General features: G+C 44.7%; 1 protein-coding gene across 2 annotated transcripts in view; it reads left to right on the forward strand.

Annotated features, from left to right (window-relative positions):
* Positions 1-23,989, forward strand: part of TMEM135 (transmembrane protein 135) — a 433,205-nt gene that overhangs the window by 44,594 nt on the left and 364,622 nt on the right. For both annotated transcript variants that reach the window (XM_074983922.1, XM_074983931.1), the window contains one exon: positions 226-318. In XM_074983922.1, the coding sequence (XP_074840023.1) occupies positions 226-318 (93 nt within the window). The remainder of the gene's footprint in view (positions 1-225; positions 319-23,989) is intronic.

Below are 23,989 nucleotides of genomic sequence, written 5' to 3' on the forward strand. Positions count from 1 at the left end.
TTATGAAGTGCCTGGAGGCCTTTGTTGAAAGGAACTGTGTAAAAATATAAATATTACTATTGTTTTCTGTCCAATATGGACTAATTCAAAGGATGCAGTGCATATCTATTGGTGGAAAATGAACATAAATCTTATGAGTCTTACTTGAGCATAACACATGCATCACATGCTAACCTTCTTGGTGCTTTGACATGTAATATAATAGATGTAAAATTACATTTTCAGGCGGATACTTGGAAAATTCTACTTTTGGACTCCGGGATTTGGAGCAGCTTTACCGGCTTCTTATGTGGCTATTCTTGTTGAAAGGAAAAGCAGGTACATTGCTTTTTGTATGTTTTCATTATAATAACTGTTCCTGTGCTTTAACTAGTGTAAGGAAGTTCAAATTGCTGCCACTTTCATTCTTTAGACCAAAGCTAAAAAAGAGTAGTTCAGTTAAAATAGTGTATGTTTATTCAGCCATGCAGCAGGTTAAGAAGCAACAGTATGAAAGTGTAGATTTTGCAAAAATGCATAGTAGGGTTGTTTGGTTTAGTTCGTGGACTAATAGTGAAACTGGACTCAGACATTACTTGTAGAGTAAATAAATCAGTACAGCTGTTTATTCATCAGTTTATTTGGTCAGTTACAAACTAAAAAGAATATGGGTTCCTGTCAGTAGTCGCTACATTGTGTGGTTCAACTCTTTTTTTTAATGGTAATCTTTTCTGGTTTTACTAATAATTCTATAGTTAGTATTCTTCTATTGTTAATGACACTACTGTTATTTCTAAGGCACTAATCAGTGTAGTATCTGAGTGCTATGTAAAATTCAAAGGTGACAGTCAATCTCTCAGGTGAGGAACAACAGCTCTTTACTTTCGTGATTTTTAAATCTTTTGGGCTGAGAGGATTCAGGACAAGAGTGTACATTTCATTCAATCAACAGATGGTTCTGTTTGTCTTAGTGAAAAGTTTGCAGAAAGGGACGTCTTGCTGGGTGTTTTAAGGGTGGAATGAATGTGTTAGTCTGGCCAGTGGTGGCAGCAAATTTTACAGCTCAGGATCACCTTCTACATATACCCTGCCTCAGTATATTTTTTAAATGTGAGTTTGTGTTTTTGGCTGGCTGGGAACAGTGATGTAAAATAAGAAGGGGTTCAGATTGTGTACCATTTAGGGGTTTAAGAGTAGATTACAACCTTGAAGTGTGTCTCATATCGATAGCTTATACAAGTATTGGACTGACTAAATTTGGATGGTACGCTCAACTTGGCAGGTAGACTGCTGTGTAAAACAGTGGTAGTTTCTGGATGGTGTTCCGGAGCATACCCTGGTAAAGATGCGGCACTTCTTTCAGCATTGAGATGTTCAAAGTAAAGATTATTATAACTTCAAAAGATGGTGATGGGAGGAGGAAGAGCACTTTCAGCTATTGTACACATATGGAACATCTATATCAACAAGTCCAGTTGCACCTGAGATTGGGTGCAAAATGTATATCTACTGTTTCATCCTCTGGCTGTCTGACCTTTACCTCACCCCCATTACCTTGCTATCATGTATGATGGTGTTAGGGTGTGAAGATCTTCATCACCGCAATGTTCCTTTTCATCAAATAGCAGCTGTTCTTCTTCGAGTGTCCCCGTGGGTGCTCCACAATAGGTGTCGGGCTTGCCCGGCGTCGCAGATCGGATCTTCCAAGCAGTTTCTGCTGGACCGCGCATGCGCCGGTGCGCGCCGCTCCCTTGCGCGCTCCTGGCCACGTGCGCGATCCGGTCCCCGCCAGTTCCTCTTAACCGCCGTCGGCTGCAGACGGAATCCGACTAGGCTACGGCCAAATTAGCGTATTCAATGGTATTAACTGTTTTTTCTTTAAAGTTTTCAAGTTCTTAGGCTACTGTTAAGTTAGCCAGTTGTTATTTTAAAAAAAAAAAAAAAAAAAAAAGAAACAACAAGCGGGACGGCATTCAGTCCAGTCCTAGTAACAAGCGGAACACCGGAGGCCAGGAGCCTAGGGCCATTAGCCCTCCTGCCGTGGCAGGCCGTCAGAGAGGGGGAAAAACAGCACAGAGAAGGTGCTAAGTACCCATTAACAACTGAAAGACTCACCAACAATGTCCTCTTCAGGATTTAAGAAATGTGAGTCCTGCCGAGAGGCAATGCCAGCGTCTGATGGGCACAGTCTCTGCATAAGGTGCCTGGGGGAGTCCCATGTCACGCAGAAATGCTCCTTCTGTGCAAAATTAACAGCCAGAGCAAGGACGGACAGGGAGATGTGGCTTAAAATGCTGCTCTTCAACAAGGCCCTCCAGCCAGACATGCCGGAGCGGCCGCAGCAGGAGGGACCCTCTGGGGCCCATAAAAGGAAAGCCGCCTCCCTCACCCCATCAGCGCAAAAACGGAGGAAAGCCTCCCCAGCCCGATCCCTGCCGGTAGCAACAGCGAGCGGGACGGGAGGAGCGTGCAGCCCCCAGCCGCAGCAACAGCTGATTGGCGGCGGCACGGAGTGCCACGTGGAGGCAGCTCAGCCTCCGATAATCAAACAGCCGCCCCGCACCGCAGGCAGGGCGGCGGCTAAACAAGCGCCAGTACCAGCGGCACTGCAAGCAGCGGCACCGACCCCCGGGGAACTGGCAGTGCAGAGCGTGCAGGCACGCAGCCTGCAGGCACTGGAGGACACCGCCCGTGCGGCACCGCCCATGAGCGTGCCGAGCACGGTGCGGACGGGGCCGAGATCCCCTACACATCAGGGGGCGGAGTTACCTCCTCAAGGGAGGGGGAAGGCTGCACACAAAACGAGGCACTGCAGACGCTCTCCAGACAGGGCTGCAGAGTTGCTTTCTCTCAGCCCTCCGCTTATGCTGCAGACTCCAACCAGAAGGCAGGGGTCCCCCCTAGCCTACCCGGAGCCCCCGTCTCCATTTTTACAACCAGCCTCGCCCTGGCTGGGACCACCTTCACCCTTCCTGGGGTTTGAGCCGCTGGAATACTATCACAAATCTCTCTGTCCAGTGTCCCAGATCTCTCGATGATCTCGCTCCCCCAGACGCAGAGGGTATGCACCAAGGGAGTGGTCTAGGTCACCTTCCCAAGAACAGTGCCTATACTGCCATGGTCGCCCCTATCACGTGGGGCATAGACACCACCGGCAATCTACCAGGGAAAGATCCCCACAGATGGTCCCGTATCCCCGAGGGCAATCGCGAATGGGGACAGAGACTCAAGTATCTCAGGGGGAACTGGTTATGGAACCCCGAGATCTTCCCTTGCAAGCTTCCAGCGAGAGGATGTACCATCACCAACAGGAACCGGAAGGGTCCAGAGAGGCATACCCTAGTGGTTCCTCGCTCTCCTTCCTGGACGAGGCTACGGCCCCGGAGGACGTCCATCCTCCGGATGATCTCAGACAGTTTCAAGAGCTGTTTAAGAGGGTGGCCTTCACGCAAGGCATCCAGACAGCAGAGGTGCAAGAGAAACACCATAAGCTCCTCAAAAATCTGAGACCTCTAGCCTCCTCCAAAATAGCAATACCGCTTGATGAAGCAATCTTGGAGTCCGCCACTATGATATGGCAGACCCCTGTGACTATTCCGCCTGTCCACAAGAGAGCGGATAAGAAATACTTCGTGCCGGCGAAGGGCATGGAGTTCCTGTTCAGCCACCCACAACCAAATTCCTTGGTGGTGGAGTCGTCGCAACAAAGATCAAAGACATCTCAATTCAAGACAGGGGGAACAGACAAAGATGCCAAGAAGCTAGAGCTGTTCGGCAGAAAGGTCTACTCCTGCTCCACTCTACTGTTGCGAATGGCAAATTACGCAGCGCATTTAGCGAACCATAATTTCGACAACTACACTAGGTTAACCTCCCTCATGGACTCGCTTCCAGAGGACAAGAAACCAGTGCTCAAGGCCATCGTGCAAGAAGGCTACGCGGCCTCGAGGACGGGAGTTCAGATCGCCCTGGATGTTGCGGACACAGCAGCACGTTGCACAGCTACGGCAGTGGTGATGCGAAGGGAGTCCTGGCTCCAGACTTCGGGTATACCGAGGGATCTGCAGGCAAAGATAGTCGATCTTCCCTTCGACTCGCAGAAGCTGTTTGCTGAATCAACTGACTCGGTCCTTCATTCCAGTAAAGATTCAAGAGCCACACTTTGGACTCTGGGGATTTACACCCCTTCATACAGAAAGAAAAAGTACTACCCTCAACAAAGACGGTACCAGTACCAGCAACAGCGTCCCCAGTACCACAGGGGTTACGAGCAAGGGCGACATCAAAAGCACCAGCAGTACAGAACTCCCAGGCGACGTTCCCAACAGAGCCGTGCGTCCTCGGGGCAGGGCCAAAGGCCACAAGTTTGACACACAGATCCAGGGCTGTGCCATTACTACCATCGCACAAGGTCATCCGAAGCGGCTATTCCACCATCGCCTCCGACCATTCTACTACCAGTGGCAAAGGATCCCCACAGACAAATGGGTGCTGGAGATCATAGCCATGGGGTACGCCATCCCCTTCCAGTCGCTCCCACCGCCACGACCTCCACCCAGGCCCCACCTTCAGGAGGCCTCCCACGTAGTGAGGCTCAAGCAGGAGGTAGACCATCTCATGCTCATAGGGGCAGTGGAAAGAGTGCCGGAGCAACTGCAAGGAAAAGGGTTCTACTCGAGGTACTTCCTCACGGAGAAAAAGACAGGAGGCTGGAGGCCCATCTTAGATCTTCGAGGCCTCAACCGGTACCTGCGCAAGCAACACTTTCGGATGATCACAATCGCCTTCACCCTTACGGCACTGGACGATGGAGATTGGTTCACAGCCCTCGATTTACAAGACGCGTATTTTCACATAACTATCCATCCGGCTCACCGGCGATTCCTCCGGTTCATGGTAGGCAAAGAACATTTTCAATACAAGGTCCTACCGTTTGGCCTTTCCTCGGCCCCCAGAGTCTTCACCAAGACCTTGGCAGTGGTGTCAGCCTACCTGCACAGACAGGGGGTATTTATATTCCCGTATCTGGACGACTGCCTACTCAAAGGGGCCTCGAAGGAGGAGGTACTACGCATGATACGCGTCACAGCAGGCACGTTCTCTTCACTCGGCCTGGTTATCAATCTGGCAAAATCAAAGATAGACCCCACACAGGACATAGAGTTCATAGGGGCACGCATAAATTCTATTACAGCGAGAGTGTATCTACCAGAGACTCGCTTTCGGGCCATCGGCTCCCTCGTGCAGGTCATCACCTTCAGCCCTACGGTGCCGGTCCTGACGTGCTTACAGCTGCTGGGCCACATGGCAGCGGCGACGTTCGTAGTACAGAACGCCAGGTTACACATGCGCAGCATGCAGCACTGGCTGGCGAGCGTATACAAACCGGCAGCACACACCGTTCACAGGGTGGTGTCGCCCACAGCAGAGGTGCGCAAATCCCTGCAATGGTGGGTAAACCCCAAGAACTTGCTAACAGGGGTACCCTTCCACCAACCACAAATATTGGTTTTTCTTACTACAGATGCCTCCCTCATAGGGTGGGGAGCACACATGGGCGAAGAGGTGACTCAAGGGCTGTGGTCCTCCACGGAGCAGTCACTGCACATAAATATACTGGAGCTCAGAGCAGTGTTCAATGCCTGCAGACACTTTCGAGACCATATACAAGGCAAAGTTGTCGGGATCAGTACAGACAATACCTCCACCATGATTTATATAAATCGGCAAGGAGGAGCTCGGTCCCGTGCCTTATGTGCAGAAGCAGTCCGGTTATGGAACTGGTGCATCGCCAGCAATATAATCTTGAAAGCCTCGTACTTACCAGGCGCTCACAATGTGAAGGCAGACCAGCTGAGCAGGCGTTTTGCACTCACGCACGAGTGGCAGATCCGTCCCGATCTGCTACGACCGATTTTCCACACATGGGGTTTTCCCCAGATAGACCTGTTTGCCACTCAACACAACAAGAAGTGCCCACGATTCTGCTCCAGGGCAGGACTGGGACGGGGGTCCCTGGGGGACGCGTTCGCGATCTCGTGGAGGGGCCCCCTGCTTTACGCTTTTCCTCCCACAGTGCTGATCCACAAAGTCTTGCAGAAAGCCAGGAGGGAAGGAGCCCGAATGATCCTGATAGTCCCAACGTGGGATCATCAGCAATGGTTCCCCCTACTCCTGCGCATGTCGGACTGTCCACCGATGCCCTTTCCGGTGGTGCCGGATCTGCTCACGCAGGCCCAGGGGTCCATAGTGCATCTGCACCCCCAAGGCCTGCGACTACAAGTGTGGTTAATCAATGGCTCAGCTCCCTAGAGAGCACATGTACGGAGGAAGTGCAGCAAGTCCTAGAAAGTAGCAGGAGGACTTCCACCAGGAAGACCTACAAGCAGAAATGGACTTGCTTCACGGCATGGTGTTCTACCAAACGGCTAGCCCCCCTTTCGGTGCCTATACCTGTGATATTAGAGTATTTACTGGACCTCAAGAGAGGAGGACTCTCACTATCCTCGTTTAAAGGTCCACCTTGCCGCCATTTCGGCGTTCAGACACGAAGAGGAAGGGCACACGGTGTTCGCCCATCCCATGGTTACCAGGTTTCTCAAAGGGTTGGTAAACCTATACCCCCTCGGAAACCGCTTCCACCTTCGTGGAACTTGGACCTGGTGCTTAATGTGCTAACGGGACCACCGTTCGAGCCCTTGGCCACGGTTTCCCTCCGTCTCCTTACGATAAAGACGACCTTTCTTCTCGCAATCACGTCAGCTTGCAGGGTGAGTGAGCTTGCGGCAGTTATGGCAACGCCACCCTGCACTGTTTTTTCCAAGGAGGCGGTAACCATACGGCTGCATCCAGCCTTTGTTCCCAAAGTTTCTTCTGAGTTTCACATTAACGAACCTATTGTTTTACCCTCGTTTTATCCAAAGCCTCATAACTCTAACAAAGAGGCGCGCCTACACCTCCTGGACGTGAGGAGGGCGCTAGCCTTCTATATAGACAGGACCAAGTCCTTCCGGAAAATGGATAGGTTCCTAGTCTCTCTCGCTCCCAAATCGAAAGGAGAAGGTCTCTCTTCGCAGAGAATCTCGAAGCACATTGTATCCTGCATAAAAATGTGCTACGAACTCAAAAAGACTCCTTTACTGGCCACTCCCAGGGCTCATTCCACTAGGGCGGTGGCGGCATCAACAGCCTTTTTCAAGGGCGTTGCGCTAAAAGACATTTGCAGAGCGGCGACCTGGTCATCCTATGACACCTTCGCCAAACATTACGCCCTTCACAGGGTATTCCAAGAGGATACCCGTCTCTTGACAGCGGTCCTCTCGGGGACAAGCTGCACATAATCCGATTACCCACCTCCTATCTTGGGTTACTGCTGGGTAGTCACCTATTGTGGAGCACCCACGGGGACACTCGAAGAAGAAAGACAGGTTACTCACCGTAGTAATGGTGGTTCTTCGAGATGTGTCCCCGTGGGTGCTCCACTACCCGCCCATCCTCCCCACTTCGGATCTCTGTTTAGTGTTTTGCAGGAGCATCCAAGGCGGTTGGTCAAGGAACTGGCGGGGACCGGATCGTGCACATGGCCAGGAGCGTGCAAGGGAGCGGTGCGCACCGGCGCATGCGCGGTCCGGCAGAAACTGCTTGGAAGATCCGATCTGCGGTGCCGGGCGAGCCCGATACCTATTGTGGAGCACCCACGGGGACACATCTCGAAGAACCACCGTTACTACGGTGAGTAACCTGTCTTTATACCTCGGACCCATGGAGATGTCTTGGGGAGGAGGAGGTGACATACTCTGGCTGGTCCCATGACCTCATCAGCTGAATATGCTCCTCAGTATCTGAAGAGTAACTAAAACAGGGTAGTGAGGTATCATTTGAACATACCTTTATGGATGCTGGGGAGTGTGGTGCACTGGAAGAATGAATGAGAGGTAATGGTTACAACACTTCTAGTGGCTTTGGTAAAAGTACACAAAGGAAAAAGCTTAGTAGAACGATGTGTAGTGAGTTGATGTGGTGCTGATCTGGACATATAAATCTTTTTCCTTTGCAGTAGAATCTGCCCTCTACCTTGCTGTATAAACATCTGTATAAATGTGATCTTAACCACCTGTACAAATCCTTAACTTTTGTTAAAAAAAATTCTGTGCATGCTGTTTAAAGGCTGGTCTATTAAAATATCTGAATTTCTTGAAGTGAGTTAATTTCAAAAAATATATTTGAAATGCCCCCTTTGAAGAAATTAGTTCAGGCGTTGATCAGTGCCCCAAGTGTTTAACACTTATTACATTATTTCCATAATATTTATTCTAATGTAATAGAGTCAAGATATATTTCTTTATCTGAGAATAGTTCTTTGATGGAATCAAAAGGTTTTTGAGAGGAAAGCACATTGCTAAAAGTGGCATTTAAATGCAACTGGAAGAAAAACAGCATTAAGTGGTAATGTTACTGTCTGATAGTATTTTACTATTTTTTCATAAGCAAGTTACTTTTGGGTAAGTCTTGGAATCTGCCTGACTGATATTTCCCCTTCTTCAGTTACTTCCCAGAGGGTGGATTCACTTTGGCAAGGTTTTACTTAAGCTAGCTGCTTAGATTCCAGCACTCCTCTTGGCTTCAGTGTTTCATTCCTTGGTGTAAGTAAGTAGCTTTTCTGCAGTTGTGCCAGGAATAAATGCCAACTTCACTGTTACTATTTGCCTGGCATAGTGGTTTGTTTGTTTGTTTATTTATTTATTTAATTTATTTTGAAGTTAAGGTCAAACTCAGAAAAGTATTTAAGCACTAAGTGTCAAAATCAGGCTGGTAGTATACTTGCAACTTCTAGTTCTCCCAATACATATGCACCAAGGACAAAAATTGATCACAGTCCCAATTAATTCAGAATTTAGTTTAAAAAAAAAAAGCTGATAAGTTGAAAAAACTCTCAAAAAATAAATTAGTCAAATGAGGCAAACAATTCAGGAAGACTTGATAGCAGAAAGGGATTTTATCATACTTCATACTAATGAAAGATGCATTCATTTTTATTATCAGTTACTTTCTTCATCCCATTTGTGCACAAGGTTTGAGGGGGCTTGGGGGAAGAGAGAGAGAAATGAAAGGCAAAAACTGTGTGGTTGTGTCTACACTTGCTCCTAACTTTGCATGGAGCGTGGTAAGTAGGGTGTCGGCAGATTACTTAATGAAGTGCTGCGCTGCATATGCAGCACTTCATTAAGCTCATTCGCCCCCATGGCAACTTCAGAGTGCTGGCTCGTGTGTTGCCGTGGCTAACTCACAGGTACTTCAGAGGGCCCCAGCTACTTCGAAGTAGCCCAGGCACTTCTAGTACCCATGGGTTAGCCGCTGCTACATGCAAGCCGACACTTTGAAGTTTGCCGCTTCGATGTTGCCCTGTGGGAGAATTATCTTAATGAAGTGCTGCATATGCACTGCAGCACCTCATTAGTAATCTTCTGACATCCTACTTACCATGCTCCCTTTGAAGCTGGGAGCTCGTGTAGACACAGCCTATATGTTGCTGTGAATCTGACTGTGTTTTAAAGATGTGTGTGGAAGGAGACAAAAGTACTTACAGCACAGCTATGTTGTTTTTTGCTGGAACACTGTATTCCTGAAAGGTTACGTTTGTATAGGGAAGAACCCAAACCCTTTAACCAAGGCCATTTGGCAGAAAAGTGACTTCTGAGACTGCATTTGACTTAAATGAAATGTACATAGAGTGTATAAGAGTGTAACTTTGGGAACTGAACTTCTGAGAGAGGCACTCTTACTACAGTGTTGTGGATAAAGGATGTTCCTATCCAGGAACAGTCTGAAAAATGAAAAATGCTGCTTTCCATCTTTTAGCAAGTGATGACTATGAAAATAACACTGAGAAAACAAAGCATTCACACACTTCATGATAATGTTAAAATATATAAATAAAATATGCTGTGCAGAAAGAAGATGGAAAGGCATTACCAGCTGTCTTTGCTTTAGGTAAATGTGTGTAAAGGTATCCACTTTTGTGATGGAAGCCCCAGAACAGTGTGGTGGTAGTGATGTTGTAGTAGTAGTAGTAGTAGTTATTAAAAACAATTAAAATTTAATGAACAGTATCAGAAAGGTAGTGAAATCTCATAGTCTATGAAAATATAGTTGAAATTTTAATGCCAGGTATTTTTGTTAGAAGCTCATGCTTCTGACAAATTTAATTAAACTAATATGTTGAAATATGTCTTTGTAATTATATGTACATGTATTTTTACCATCTTTATGAAAGGAAAAAAGCCATATATTTTCCATTTACTGTTATAAACATGTGGAAGATCAAACTTCTGGTGACGCTTTCTGGCAGCTACAATTATCTCCTTATCTGGTTTAAAAAAGAACATCTATCAAAGAAAGCAGGGAACCCAATGAACTATTTGTTTGTGTTTAGTTTATAAACATGTTGCTGGTCCTTTAAATTTTAGCTAGCAGCTGGCAGGAGCACAAACTTTAATCACTTAATCTCTTTCCAAGTGGATACCCTATTTTAGGTTTCTCCTAGGCATTTGCTTGCACAGCATCCTTGTCAAGCACTGAATTCAGGAAAAAAATGCTTGTAAATCAGACTGTTGATTGTTGAGTGGTGGTGTTCTTGTATGTTGGGCCAGAGTCTTGCACTCCATATAAACCTTAGAAAAAAACATGAAAAGAGTAGTTTTATCTGGAACAGCAAGATGCATTGTACTTGCTTAAATGAAACAGATTTTTAAACTATGTCAAGCCTGCTTTGACTGTAGGTTTGTTGGATAATAGGAAATTGGGGGGTAGTTGACATGGTAAACAGCTAATTAGTAACTAAAGCAATCAGAGCTTTTGAACTCATTAATAATCACAAACTCTGGTTTATGTGCAATATTATACTGTTTCTCTTTTTCTGTAGATCAAGAGCTGTATAACAATGTATCTGTGCATCTTGTAATATATTAGTACAGTTATCTCAGTGTTGGAAAGCTAGCATATCAGAATCCAGAGAGAAGGTGGGTCAAGTAATATCTTTTATTGGATCAACTTCTGTTATTGAGACAGACAAGCTTTCGAGCCATACAGATCTCTCCTGAACTAAAGAAGACCTTTTTGTGGCTTGAAAGCTTGTCTCTGAGCAACAGAAGTGAGTCCAATAAAAAGATATTGCTTTACCACCTTTATTCTGTAATGTCTTGGGACTGACAAGTACTACTATCCTGCATAGAAGAACCTAGAGAGACAATGTGGGTGAAGTAATATCTTTTATAGTTCAGCTAAACCACCTTGTCCCTGTAATATCCTTGGGACCAATGTGATTACAACAACACTGTTATATCAGAAGGAACCTGTGGGCAGTGTTAAGATTTAAAAATCTGGTATGTTCCCGGGTAGACTTACATGTGTGCAGTCAGAACTGGAAATGTCAGCAGTTTTACTCACATTTCAGAATTGTCAGAGACCTCCTGTCTGATGTTCTTCTGTGCTGTTAGATGGGAACATTGCTGTTACCTTCCTGCCAATACCCTCAGGTCAGAAAGTCCCACTAAAAGTCAAGAGGGAAAAAATAAATATCATACTAGTAGTTTTGGCCTGGCTACACCAGCACTGTGGAGGCACACTTTTGGACTACTCATTTGCAATCCCGCTGTAGCCACTGCTCCAAATAGATTTGCTTTCACATAACTAGGGCAGTCTGCTCCATCCAAACTTAGCATCACCACTTCTGATGGCATGGCTTCTGTGTGACTGAACATGGAAGAGGAGATTTGCTCAGAGCAAGTCCAGCATATCCTGATGGTTAGCAGGAAGCCCTCCATCAGGGTGACTTATATGTCCATGTGGAAGCCTGTCTCTTATAAGATTGGCTGGGATCTCTCTCCCCCTCCCAATCATCACTACAATCTATCTGGGATTATTTGCTCCATTTCCAGCACCAAGGTCTGACCCTTTCATTAATCAAAGTTCACTTGAGGGCCATTTTGGCCTTTTACCCTTCTGTGTAGAGTGGATCAGTCTTTGCTCAGGACACACACATCACATTCCTGAAAGGTCTGGAGAAACCATACCCATAGGTTTATGCTCCCATTCTTTCTAAAGCTGTTGGCTTTATGTTCTCTGCTATTTTTCTCTTGGAAGGTACCATACCTGGTTGAAATCACTTCAGCGGTCTCCTGAGATGAGAACTTTGATGTCTGCTTCCCCCCCATCCTCCCACTATATTGGTTCAGCTGCTCCCTGACCCAGCTTTTTTACCTGAAGTAATTTCAGTTCCACAATAACCAGATGATCGTCCTATCAGTTTTCCTTGTGAAACCTCACAAGATGAACAAGGAGATTTGGTTACGCTCTTTAGATGTTAGGCAGGCCTTAGCCTTATTCTGAGGGGACAAACCCTTCCATAAATCAACACAGCTCTTTGTTGCAGTGGCGGATAGGATGAAAGATCTGCTGAAGTCCCCTCATAGAAGTTCCTTGTGGATAACTGCCTGCATCAAGTTCTGCGGTGAGCAAGCAGGGATGTCTCCACTGGCGATTGTGACTGCCCATTCTACTAGATTGCTAACTTCGTTAGTGGCCTTCTGCATGCAGGTACTAAACAAAGATATCTGCAGATGCACCTCCTGGTTTTCTGTTCATACCAGTGTGTCCCACTATGCTGTCACTCCGCAGGCCCAGGATAATGCCAGATTGGCAAGCAGCTCAACCATGAACTTTGAGCCCTCTTCTCAGATACTGCTTGAGTCATCTAGCATTGAATTGTAATGAGCACGCACTAGAACAAGAAAAATCCTGCCTTTCATGACTGATTAAAGTTTGCACATCACACAAATTATTGGAATGGTAAATAAGGAAGAGGACAAGTCACTGATTCAGAGTGATCTGAATTGCTTGTTCAACTGGGTACTAGGAAACCATACGAGTTTTGATATGACTGCATGTTAATACTAACACTTATTTAACTACATTTAGGAACAAAGAATATAGACCTTATTTACAGGATTGTGTGTGGGGGGGCTCTATATTGAGAATCAGTGATTCTGTAAAAAGATTTAGGGTGGTGTTCTGTAATAAGCTGAATATGAGCTCCCATTATGATGCTGTCCTAGAGATTGTATTACCGCATATTTGGAAATTGTGCAACTTCTGATGGAATAGTGTGTCTAGTGCTGGTATCTACAATTGAAGAAGAATATTGAAATGGAGTGGGGTCAGAGAAGAACCATGAGAATGATTAAAGGATTAGAAATTATATGTTTGGCATGTAACTGTCCATTTTTGCCTCTCTGTTTCTGAAAATATCTGAAAATAAATATGTATAAGAAGAAAACAGATAGTTACAAAATAGAGATTAGAGACTCAGACTACATCTACACATACCATGGAAAATCGACTGCTTATCTGGGGCACCATTTTGTGCATGCTCAGAATGGCATCGTTTGGGGTCAACTTTGACCCTTGATCTCCTTGCTAACCATGAGGCTTATGGAAGGTTGGTAGAAGGAGTGCTTCTCTTGACCTTCTGCCTGGAAGACAGGCATGCAAGTCGACTGCTGAAAAGTCGATTTTTAGATATGCAACTGACATACCTAAATTGGGTATCAGCCGTTGACCTTCTGGGTGAGTATAGACGCAGCCTAAGGTAGTAAACACATCAGTTTCTTGTAATATGCAACAGTTATCAATTTGAATTCATTATCACGAGGGACTGTAGTAATCTAATTAATGGGCAGTATATACTGTAATATATTTACTTATAAATTCATATATGTAATATTTCTGTGCCATTTTGAATTTCAGTTTAAACAATTTTATGTGGGTTTCATTATATTACAGCTTCATATTTGTGACAATACATTATACTTGAACTTAAGATGTAACAGCAACGAAGGGTCCTGTGGCACCTTATAGACTAACAGAAAAGTTTTGAGCATGAGCTTTCGTGAGCACAGACTCACTTCATCAGATGCTGGTGTTGGAAATCTGCAGGGCCAGGTATAAATAAGCCAGAGCAAGGGTGGGGATAACAAGGTTAGCTCAGTCAGCAAGGGTGAGGCTTACTAGCAGCAGTTGATCTGGAGGTGTGAACACCAAGGGAGGGGAAGCTGCTTTTGTATTTAGCCAGCCATTCTCAGTCTTTGTTTAAGCCTGAGCTGAGGGTGTCGAATTTGCAGATGAATTGTAGCTCAGAAGTTTCTCTTTGGAGTCTGGTCTTGAAATTTCTTTGCTGTAGAATAGCTACTTTTAAGTCTGCTAGTGTGTGGCCTGGGAGATTGAAGTGCTCTCCTACGGGTTTTTGTATATTGCCATTTCTGATATCTGATTTGTGTGCGTTTATTCTTTTGCGTAGAGATTGTCCAGTTTGTCCGATGTATATAGCAGAGGGGCATTGCTGGCACAAATTATATTGGTAGATGTGCAGCTGAATGAACCCATGATGGTGTGGCTGATCTGGTTAGGTCCTGTAATGGTGTTGCTGGTGTAGATATGTGGGCAGAGCTGGCAACGAGGTTTGTTGCATGGGCACTTCAGTCTCCCAGGCCACACAGTAGCAGACTTAAAAGTAGCTATCCTACAGCAAAGAAATTTCAGGACCAGACTCCAAAGAGAAATTTCTGAGCTACAATTCATCTGCAAATTCGACGCCCTCAGCTCAGGCTTAAACAAAGACTGCGAATGGCTGGCTAAATACAAAAGCAGCTTCCCCTCCCTTGGTGTTCACACCTCCAGATCAACTGCTGCTAGTAAGCCTCACCCTTGCTGACTAAGCTAACCTTGTTATCCCCACCCTTGCTGTGGCTTATTTATACCTAGCCCTGTAGATTTCCGAGACCAGCATCTGATGAAGTGAGTCTGTGCTCACTAAAGCTCACGCTCAAAACTTTTCTGTTAGACTATAAGGTGCCACAGGACCCTTCGTTGCTGTTACAGATCCAGACTAACACGGCTACCCCTCTGATACTTGAACCTAAGATGGTAATTCCATAAAATATTTCTTTATCTCCTGGGGCTTTATGCTTTAACTATTCTGAAGATAGTGGAGTGTAATAAAGTTTATGCATCAGCAGTCTAAAAATATACTACTTAAAACAATTCCTCTTGCAAATTTTGGTTTGTATTTTTGATTGTTACTCTAGAACAGAGAGAGAACAGTTTCAGTGATTTGAAATAATTTTTGGTCTTCGTTATCCATGTTTATTGCTGCAAAGTATATTTGTTGACAAGTTTATCACACAGCACAAAATACTTTTTGAAAATGTGCTCCTTGTTTCTGGATAGCTTGGGAATCCTGGGTAGTCCTGTCAGCCTGCCACATAGGCTATAGGTGAATCAGGGATTGCCTGGAGGCAAGCAGCCCTTGAAGCTTGGTATCTGGAGATACCAGGGAGACAGGCAGACCACCAGATAGATACTGGGGAGCTGGGCTGGTGGGTGGTCTTTCTGCCTTGCTTTCATTGGAAATTTTATGGATTAGATTTGTTCCTGCAGAACACTTCTGTTAAACACTATCTGATAGGGAAAACTATTCTGCTGTGTTGGTGTTTTAAATACAAGTTACTTTAGTGATATTTTGGTAGAGGATGACTGATGTTTTTCTATATAAACATCAGATTTGAGGCAGTTTACATTATGACTTTCACAGCAGAATCCTTGAAAGCGGATTTTAAATTTTTATGCTTGTTAAAGATTCATGAGCAAGAGGAAGAATGGCTTTAAGTTAAGGCTCTGGACAGGGGCACAAAGGATCTGGGTTCAGTTTTTGGCTTAATCATGGGTTTCCTGTAAGACTCTGGACATAATAATTAGGATAAACTTTGAAATATCCCAATGTTCCCAGTGAGTTTCATGTGTTCTCAAAACTTTATTGTGGAGCTAAAACTAATCTCCTTAATTTCTTTGTACTTCTGTTCTTATCTGTTTCAACCAAGGCTATATCTACACTATGAGATAAATTTGAATTTACTAATATTGATTTTGTAATTCTGGAATTTATAAGTTCGTATTTGACCATCCTCACCTCCCAGGTGCTCCTCACAAAGTCAACTCAATTGCTGCCACACTCAAATTGGCAAACATCAACTGTTGCAGTAGTGCATCGTGGGGAACCTATCCCCATAGCATTCTGGGTATGCTTGCTGGTCTTTGACATCATCTTCCCACATTGCATTTTCCCTATTCCCCTCCTGTGCTAAGCAAACATCCATTTTTGTCATTGAAAGGAAAGAATGGTAGGGTATCCATACAGATGGCAAAAATGTTTACAGAAATGCCTTCCTTCTATAGCTGTATTCTCAAATGGCCATCCACTGAGTGTCCCCCATCCTGTGATTGCATCCGATCCCTGAAAATAATACAGGGACTCTGACTGTATTATCAAAGTTAAAAGAAAGAGGAGGATAGAAAAATCTAGGAAAAAAAGATTTTTGACTTTATTGAAAATAATACAGGGAACATAAGAATGGCCATACTGGGTCAGACCAAAGGTCCATCCGGCCCAGTATCCTGTCTGCCGACAGTGGCCAGTGCCAGGTGCCCCAGAGGAGGTGAACCAAAGACAAAGATCAAGCGATTTGTCTCCTGCCATCTGTCTTCAGGCTTTGACTAAAGGCTAGGGGCACCATACTTTACCCTTGGCTAATAGCCATTTATGGACCTAACCTCCAAAAATTTATCAAGCTCTATTTTAAACTCTGTTAGAGTGCTGGCCTTCACAGCCTCCTCCGGCAAGGAGTTCCACAGGTTGACTGTGCGCTGTGTGAAGAAAAATGTTCTTTTATTAGTTGTGAACCTACTACCCATTAATTTCATTTGGTGTCCTCTAGTTCTTATATTATGGGAACAAGTAAATAACTTTTCAATATTCACTTTCTCCACACCATTCATGATTATATATACCTCTATTGTATTGCCCCTCAATCTCCTCTTTTCTAGACTGAATAGTCCCAGTCTCTCTAGCTTCTCCTCATATGGGACCCTTTCCAAACCCTTAATCATTTTAGTTGCCCTTTTCTGAACTTTTTCTAATGCCAGTGTATCTTTTTTGAGGTGAGGAGACCACATCTGCATGCAGTACTGAAGATGTGGGTGTACCATAGTTTTATATAGAGGAAGTATGATATTCTTTGTCTTATTTTCTATCCCTTTTTTAATAATTCCTAACATCCTATTTGCTTTACTGACTGCCACTGCACACTGCGTGGATGTTTTCAGAGAACTATCCACTATAATTCCAAGATCCCTTTCCTGATCTGTTGTAGCTAAATTTGCCCCCATCATATTGTATGTATAATTGGGGTTATTTTTCCCAATGTGCATTACCTTACACTTAACCACATTAAATTTCATTTGCCATTTTTCTGCCCAATTACTCAGTTTGCTGAGATCTTTTTTGAAGTTCTTCACAATCTACTTTGGCTTTGACTATCCTGAACAGCTTGGTATCATCTGCAAACTTTGCCACCTCACTGCTTACCCCTTTCTCTAGATGATTGATGAACAAGTTGAACAGGATTGGTCCCAGGACTGACCCTTAGGGAACACCACTATTTACCCCCCCTCCATTGTGAAAATTTACCATTTATTCCAACCCTTTGTTTCCTGTCTTTTAACCAGTTTCCAATCCATGAAAGGATCTTTCCTCCTATCCCATGACCACCTAATTTACATAAGAGCCTTTGGTGAGGGACCTTGTCAAAGGCTTTCTGGAAATCTAAGTATATTTTGTCCACTGGATCCTCCCTGTCTGCATGTTTGTTAACCCCTTCAAAGAACTCTGATTAGTAAGACGTAACTTCCCGCTACAGAAACCATGCTGACTTTTGCCTTACAAATCATGTTCTTCTACGTGTCTGACAATTTTATTCTTTACTATTGTTTCTACTAATTTGCCTGGTACTGACGTTAGACTCACCGGTTTGTAATTGCCAGGGTCTCCTCTAGAGCCCTTTTTAAATATTGGCGTTATATTAGCTGTCTTGCAGTCTTTGGGTACCGAAGCTGATTTAAAGGATAGTTTACAAACTACCATTAATAGCTCTGCAATTTCACATTTGAGTTCTTTCAGAACCCTTGGGTGAATGCCATCTGGTATGGGAGACTTGTTACTGTTTAGCTTATCAGTTAGTGCCAAAACCTCTTCTACTGACACTTCAATCTGGGACAGTTCCTCAGATTTGTCACCTGCAAAGGACGGCTCAGATTTAGGAAGCTCTGTAATATCCTCAGCCGTGAAGAGTGAAGTAAAGAAATCATTTAGTTTCTCTGCAATGGCGTCATCTTCCTTGATTGCTCCTTTTATATCTCTATCGTCCAGGTGTCCCACTGCTTTTTTAGTGGGCTTCCTGTTTCTAATGTACTTAAAAAAATTTTACTATTGTTTTTTGAATTTATGGCTAACTGTTCCTCAAAATCTTTTTTGGCTTTTCTTATTACATTTTTACACTTATTTTTGGCAGTGTTTGTTCCTTTCTATTTTCCTCACTAGGATTTGACTTCCACTTTTTAAAGGATGCCTTTTTATCTCTCACTGCTTCTTTTACATGGTTGTTAAGCCACGGTGGCTCTTTTTTAGGTCTCTTACTGTGTTTTTTAATTTGGGGTATACATTTAAGTTGGGCCTCTAATATGGTGTCCTTGAAAAGTTTCCACACAGCCTGCAGGGATTTTACTTTAGTTACTCTACCTTTTAATTTTCTGTTTAACTAACCTTCTCATTTTTGTATAAAATTCCCCTTTTTGAAATTAAATGCCAGAGTGTTGGACTGCTGCGGTGTTCTTCCCAACACAGGAATATTAAACGTTATTATATTATGGTCACTATTGCCAAGCGGTCCAGTAGTAGTTACTTCTTGGACCAGATCTTGTGTTCCATTCAGTACTAGATCGAGAATTGACTCTCCCCTTGTGGGTTCCTCTACCAGCTGCTCCAAGAAGCAGTCATTTAAGGCATCGAGAAATTTTATCTCTGAATCCTGTCCTGAGGTGACATGTACCCAGTCAATATGGCGATAATTGAAATCCCCTATTATTACTGAATTTTTTATTTTGATAGCCTCTCTAATCTCCCTTAACATCTCAGCATCACTATGACTGTCCTGGTTAGGTGGTCGATAATATATTCCTAGTGCCATAGTCCTATTAGAGGAAGGAATTGCTATCCATAATGATTCTATGGAACAATTTGATTCATTTAGGATTTTTACTTCATATGAGTCTATATTATCTTTTACATATAGTACCACTCCACCACCCGCACGACCCGTTCTGTCTTTCCAATATATTTTATATCCCGGTATGATTGTGTCCCACTGATTGTCCTCATTCCACCAGGTTTCTGGGATGCCTATTATGTCAATCTCCTCCTTTGATATGAGGTACTCTGGTTCACCCATCTTATCAGACAGACTTCTAGCATTTGTGTAAAGCACTTTAAAAAGCTACCACTATCTATATGTCTGCCCGTCACTGATGCATTAGTTTTTTTTTTTATATGTGACTGTTTCTCATCTGATTTGGCCCATACTTTACCATCTCCCATCTTCTCTTTCTGACTTAGTTCTAGGGAATATCTGTCAATGGAGTCTTGTCCAAGAGAGGTCTCCATCCGATCCACGTGCTCCCCTGCACCAATCAGCTTTCCCCCATCTCTTAGTTTAAAAACTGCTCTATGACCTTTTTAATGTTTAATGCCAGCAGTCTGGATCCACCTTGTTTTAGGTGGAGCCCATCGTTCCTATATAGGCTCCCCACACCCCAAAAATGTCCCCAGTTCCTAATACATCTAAACCCCTCCTCCCTACACCATCGTCTTATCCACGCATTGAAACTCTGAAGCTCTGCCTGTCTACCTGGCCCAGCGTGTGGAACTGGAAGCATTTCTGAGAGTGCCACCATAGAGGTCCTGGATTTCAGTCTCCTTCCTAGCAACCTAAATTTGGCTTCCAGGACATCTCTCCTACCCTTCCGTATGTCATTGGTACCTACATGTACCATGACCACCAGCTCCTCCCCAGCACTGCATATAAGTCTATCTAGATGCCTCGAAAGATCCGCAAGCTTCGCACCAGGCAGGCAAGTCACCATACGGTTCTCCTGGTCATCACAAACCCAACTATCTGTATTTCTAATGATTGAATCCCCCACTACTAACACCTGCCTCTTCCTAGCAACTGGCGTTTCCTCCCCCGGAGAGGTGTCCTCGGTGCGAGAGGATAACATAGCACCCTCTGGAAGGAGGGTCCCAACTATGGGATGGTTTCCCTCTGCTCCCATTGACTGCTCTCCTTCCCAGGGCCTTTCATCCTCCTTAACAGCATCAGGGCTGTCAGATTGGAGGTGGGACAGCCCTACTATGTCCCAGAAAGCCTCCATCAACATAGCTCTCTGTCTGCCTTAGCTTCTCCAGTTCAGCCACCCTGGCCTCCAAAGCCCGCACTCGGTCTCTGAGGGTCAGAAGCTCCTTGCATCGAGTGCACACATACGCCATCCGCCCACAGGGTAGGTAGTCATACATACTACACTCGAGACAATAAACAGGATAGCCCTCGCTTTGCTGCTGGGCTTCTGCCTCCATTGCCTGCTCTGATTTGATTTCATTTAATTATATATGGGGATTTTAAGTAAATGCTTCAGATAGGGATTATTATAAAGATTTATGTTTAAGGGCAGTAGAATAACTAGCTCCCTCTAAACTCCCCTCTCAAAACTCCCTCCTGTTAGCAATCACCCTGGTCACAAGCACCAGGTCGCAGGCTCCCTGGTCGCCTGCCAGCAGGGTTTATATGCTCTGGCCTTCCTGACAGCCCCTCCCTCTGACTACAGCTCAGCTCAGCCAATCAGCACACAGTGTTCCAATTCCAACCTAATCAAGGCTAACAGCTTCCAACTGCCACCCTGAGCACATGGCCTTTCAAACAAACAAACAAACAGCTCAGCACTCCAAACACCAAACAAACAGACACAAGCCCAGAACTCCCAAACACAAAGAGCTACACACTACAGAGAGCCACTTACCCCAAGCTGCTGTGGTTTGCCTCCTCCTTCTCCAGGAGAGCCCTCTCAAAACTCAAAACTCCCTCCTGTTAGCAATCATCCTGTTCGCAAGCACCAGGACCCCAAAAATAATACAGGAACCCCAAAAAGTGTGAAGAAAGAGAAGATAGGAAAGTTTTTCAGAAAATAGAGCTGCTGATGGGGAGAGTCTTTGGCTTTCTGGTGCACTATAAGGCTTCTGTGCAACAACTGTGTTCTCAACTTGCCATCCACTGAGTGTTCCACCTCCCATCTTTGCATGTGATCCCTGAAAATAATATAGGGGCCTGGACTGTATTCTAAATTGAAAAGAAAGAGGATAGAAAAGTCTACGAAAAAAGAATTTTTGACTTTGACCTTCATTACACAGATATGGCCAACACAGGCGATGGCACTGAAATATCATACATATGTATGGCCCCTTTTTATCTTGAGAGATGATGGCTAGCAGCAGCGGTGAGGATCTATGGGTAGTGTTTTGAGTCTGCAGTTTCTCTCATGGCTTATCCGTCCAGTATTGGATTTGCATGGTCGATTGCAATAACCACATCAGTCCGTTTCTGAATTCTTGAGTCTGATAGTTTTTCCTTCTAAGACTAAGTACTTTTGCATGGCTTGCACATATACTGTGGAAGAATGATATTCTCTGTCATAGCAATCGTCGCCAGGTGTTTCAATCTGATTATGTGGATTCCCAGGATTTTGGATCGATTTTGAATTTTTTCTTGGCATTTCGGCATGTATCCTTGAATCTTAGCTTTGGTCTTCCTCTTATTCTTGCCCCACATTACAGCTTACTGAAGAGTGTTTCTTTGGGAAGACATTGGTCACCCATTCCTCTCACATGACCAAGCCATCGTAATCTTCTGCTGTTGAGGATCACTATGAGGCTGGATATGCCAGATCTTGACAGGACATTTGCATTTTAATACACTGAACTTATAATGCAAACAAAAATCTCAACTTACCTTCCTCCCCACCCTTTGTTTCTGAGGAGATCAAAACATGAAGACTGGTAGCAGATATTAGCAAAAAGATTTTATAACTGGGTGTAAAACCAGAAGGTGTCTTCAATGGACAGCAAGCTCCCAAAAACATTTTTGGTGAGGTGTGGGGGGTGCAGTGGTCTGCGACTGCTGAAGTAGTTCTCCTGACCATGTTAGCCACCAGGAGACTTCCCCCCGGCGGCAGTAAGCTTCAGTGGTCCCACACTAAGGGGATAAAGGGGTTCAGTGGGGAGCCAGTTGAGATGGTCCTCCCAAGTATCTTAGCCGCCTGTCAGCAAGTGGCTGCAAGCCCCAGTGGTACCCGGCTATGAGCATGGGGGGCTTCAATGAAGGGACAGTTGAGGAGGTCCTCCCCAAGTGTCTTAGCCATTGGGGTAGACTTCCTGCCAGTGGCACCAACACCCCAAATTTTTTTCCCGCCTTTGGAGCCCTAAACATGTGCAATCTGTGACATGGTGCTGCCTGGCAGCATGATCAGCACTGAACGACAGGCACATCCTTTTACTGGGTTAGATTGGGGGCTACCCACGTGATGTGGCAGAACCCATGGCGCCTGTGGGGTAGGGAAGGGGGTTCGCTTACAAATGTACACCTCTGAGAAGAGATTCCTTGGTGTCTTATGCAAGCATGACCCCCCACCACAGCCTTGTTGCCATGTGGAGCGGAGGGACAGTGGTTGGTGCCAGGCAGTGCAGGAAAAAAATAAGTTGTAGAGACAGAACCACAAACTCCCTGCAGGGACTATTTGTAAAGGGTAGATGCTCTCACAGTGCTAATAGCAAAGGAGTACAAGCATTTCTCAGGCTCTCATACAAGCATAAGCTCATAGCCAAAGGCTTGCTGCTCTTTCTTTGAAATTCATGGTTTTCCTGTTACCTAATTAACTGGAGAGCAGTGGCCAGAGCAGAGCAGTGAGAAGCATTGTGAGTTACATACAGGACATGTCTGGAGGCTAATAAATTCAATTTTAAGATGTGGCTCTTCCACACTTGCCTTTAATTGAACGTCTGAATTCCAGCTAGATGCGATACCCATCAGGTAACTGTAACATGGGGGTCTCGATATTAGTGCTCTCTAAATCGAGCTAATGGTATTTACAGTGAAGACAGTTGTGTAGTAATATCAAGCTAACTGCCTTAAAATCGAATTTATCTCGTAGTGTAGATGCAGCCTTAGTGACACTGAAACTTGATGTGTGCCTCTTAGGCTATGTCAACACTTACATTTGATCTTCAGAACTTTTGTTGTTCATGGGTACTTAAACCTCTCACTTCCTCTGCTTCCCAAGCAGCAAAGTTTTGTGGAGGCAAGTTGAAAGTGTGAACAGTGCTTTGTCAACAGTAGCACACTGCTGTCAACAGAGGGAAACCCCCTCAAAGGCTATGGTTAAACTAGCGAATTTTGCCAACAAAACCCTTGTTTTTGTCAACAAAACTGGTGGAATATCTACACACAAAATGCATTTTGTTGACAGTTGACAAAACTCAGCGCTTTGACTGGAAGTGTTCTGCGCCTCAGCCATGAGGCATAACATTACTGTCAACAGATTCTGTTGACGAAAAAGCTGTGTGGGTGCTCTGGGGAGACCTTCTCTCAACAGACAGGGCATCCAGGACAATGGGCAGTCCTGTCTGCTGTGCTTCTGGGTGCCTGTTTTATTGAGAGAGCAGCCAGGAAGTGTGGCTTCCAATTCGCTTTTGTGTGTGGCTGCACTCTGTCAACGGAAGTTTTGTTGGGAAATCTCTTCCCACAGTGGCTTCTGGTGACAGAGCAATGTTGTGTAACCCTAGCCCTAAAGTCTCTCTCTGACTTCCATCCCCCTTTGGCTCATTTGCGAAGTCCTGCATAGTCATGCTTCCTGAGGCTCCATTGTATGTTAAATCTAGAGTTATAGATTGCTTTAATTTGGTCCTGGCCATGATCTATATTTGTCTTTGTTTTATTTCACAGTTGACTTTACAACCTTTTAT

The sequence above is a fragment of the Carettochelys insculpta genome, chromosome 1, assembly GCF_033958435.1.
Source record: "Carettochelys insculpta isolate YL-2023 chromosome 1, ASM3395843v1, whole genome shotgun sequence".
Lineage (NCBI taxonomy): Eukaryota > Metazoa > Chordata > Testudines > Carettochelyidae > Carettochelys > Carettochelys insculpta.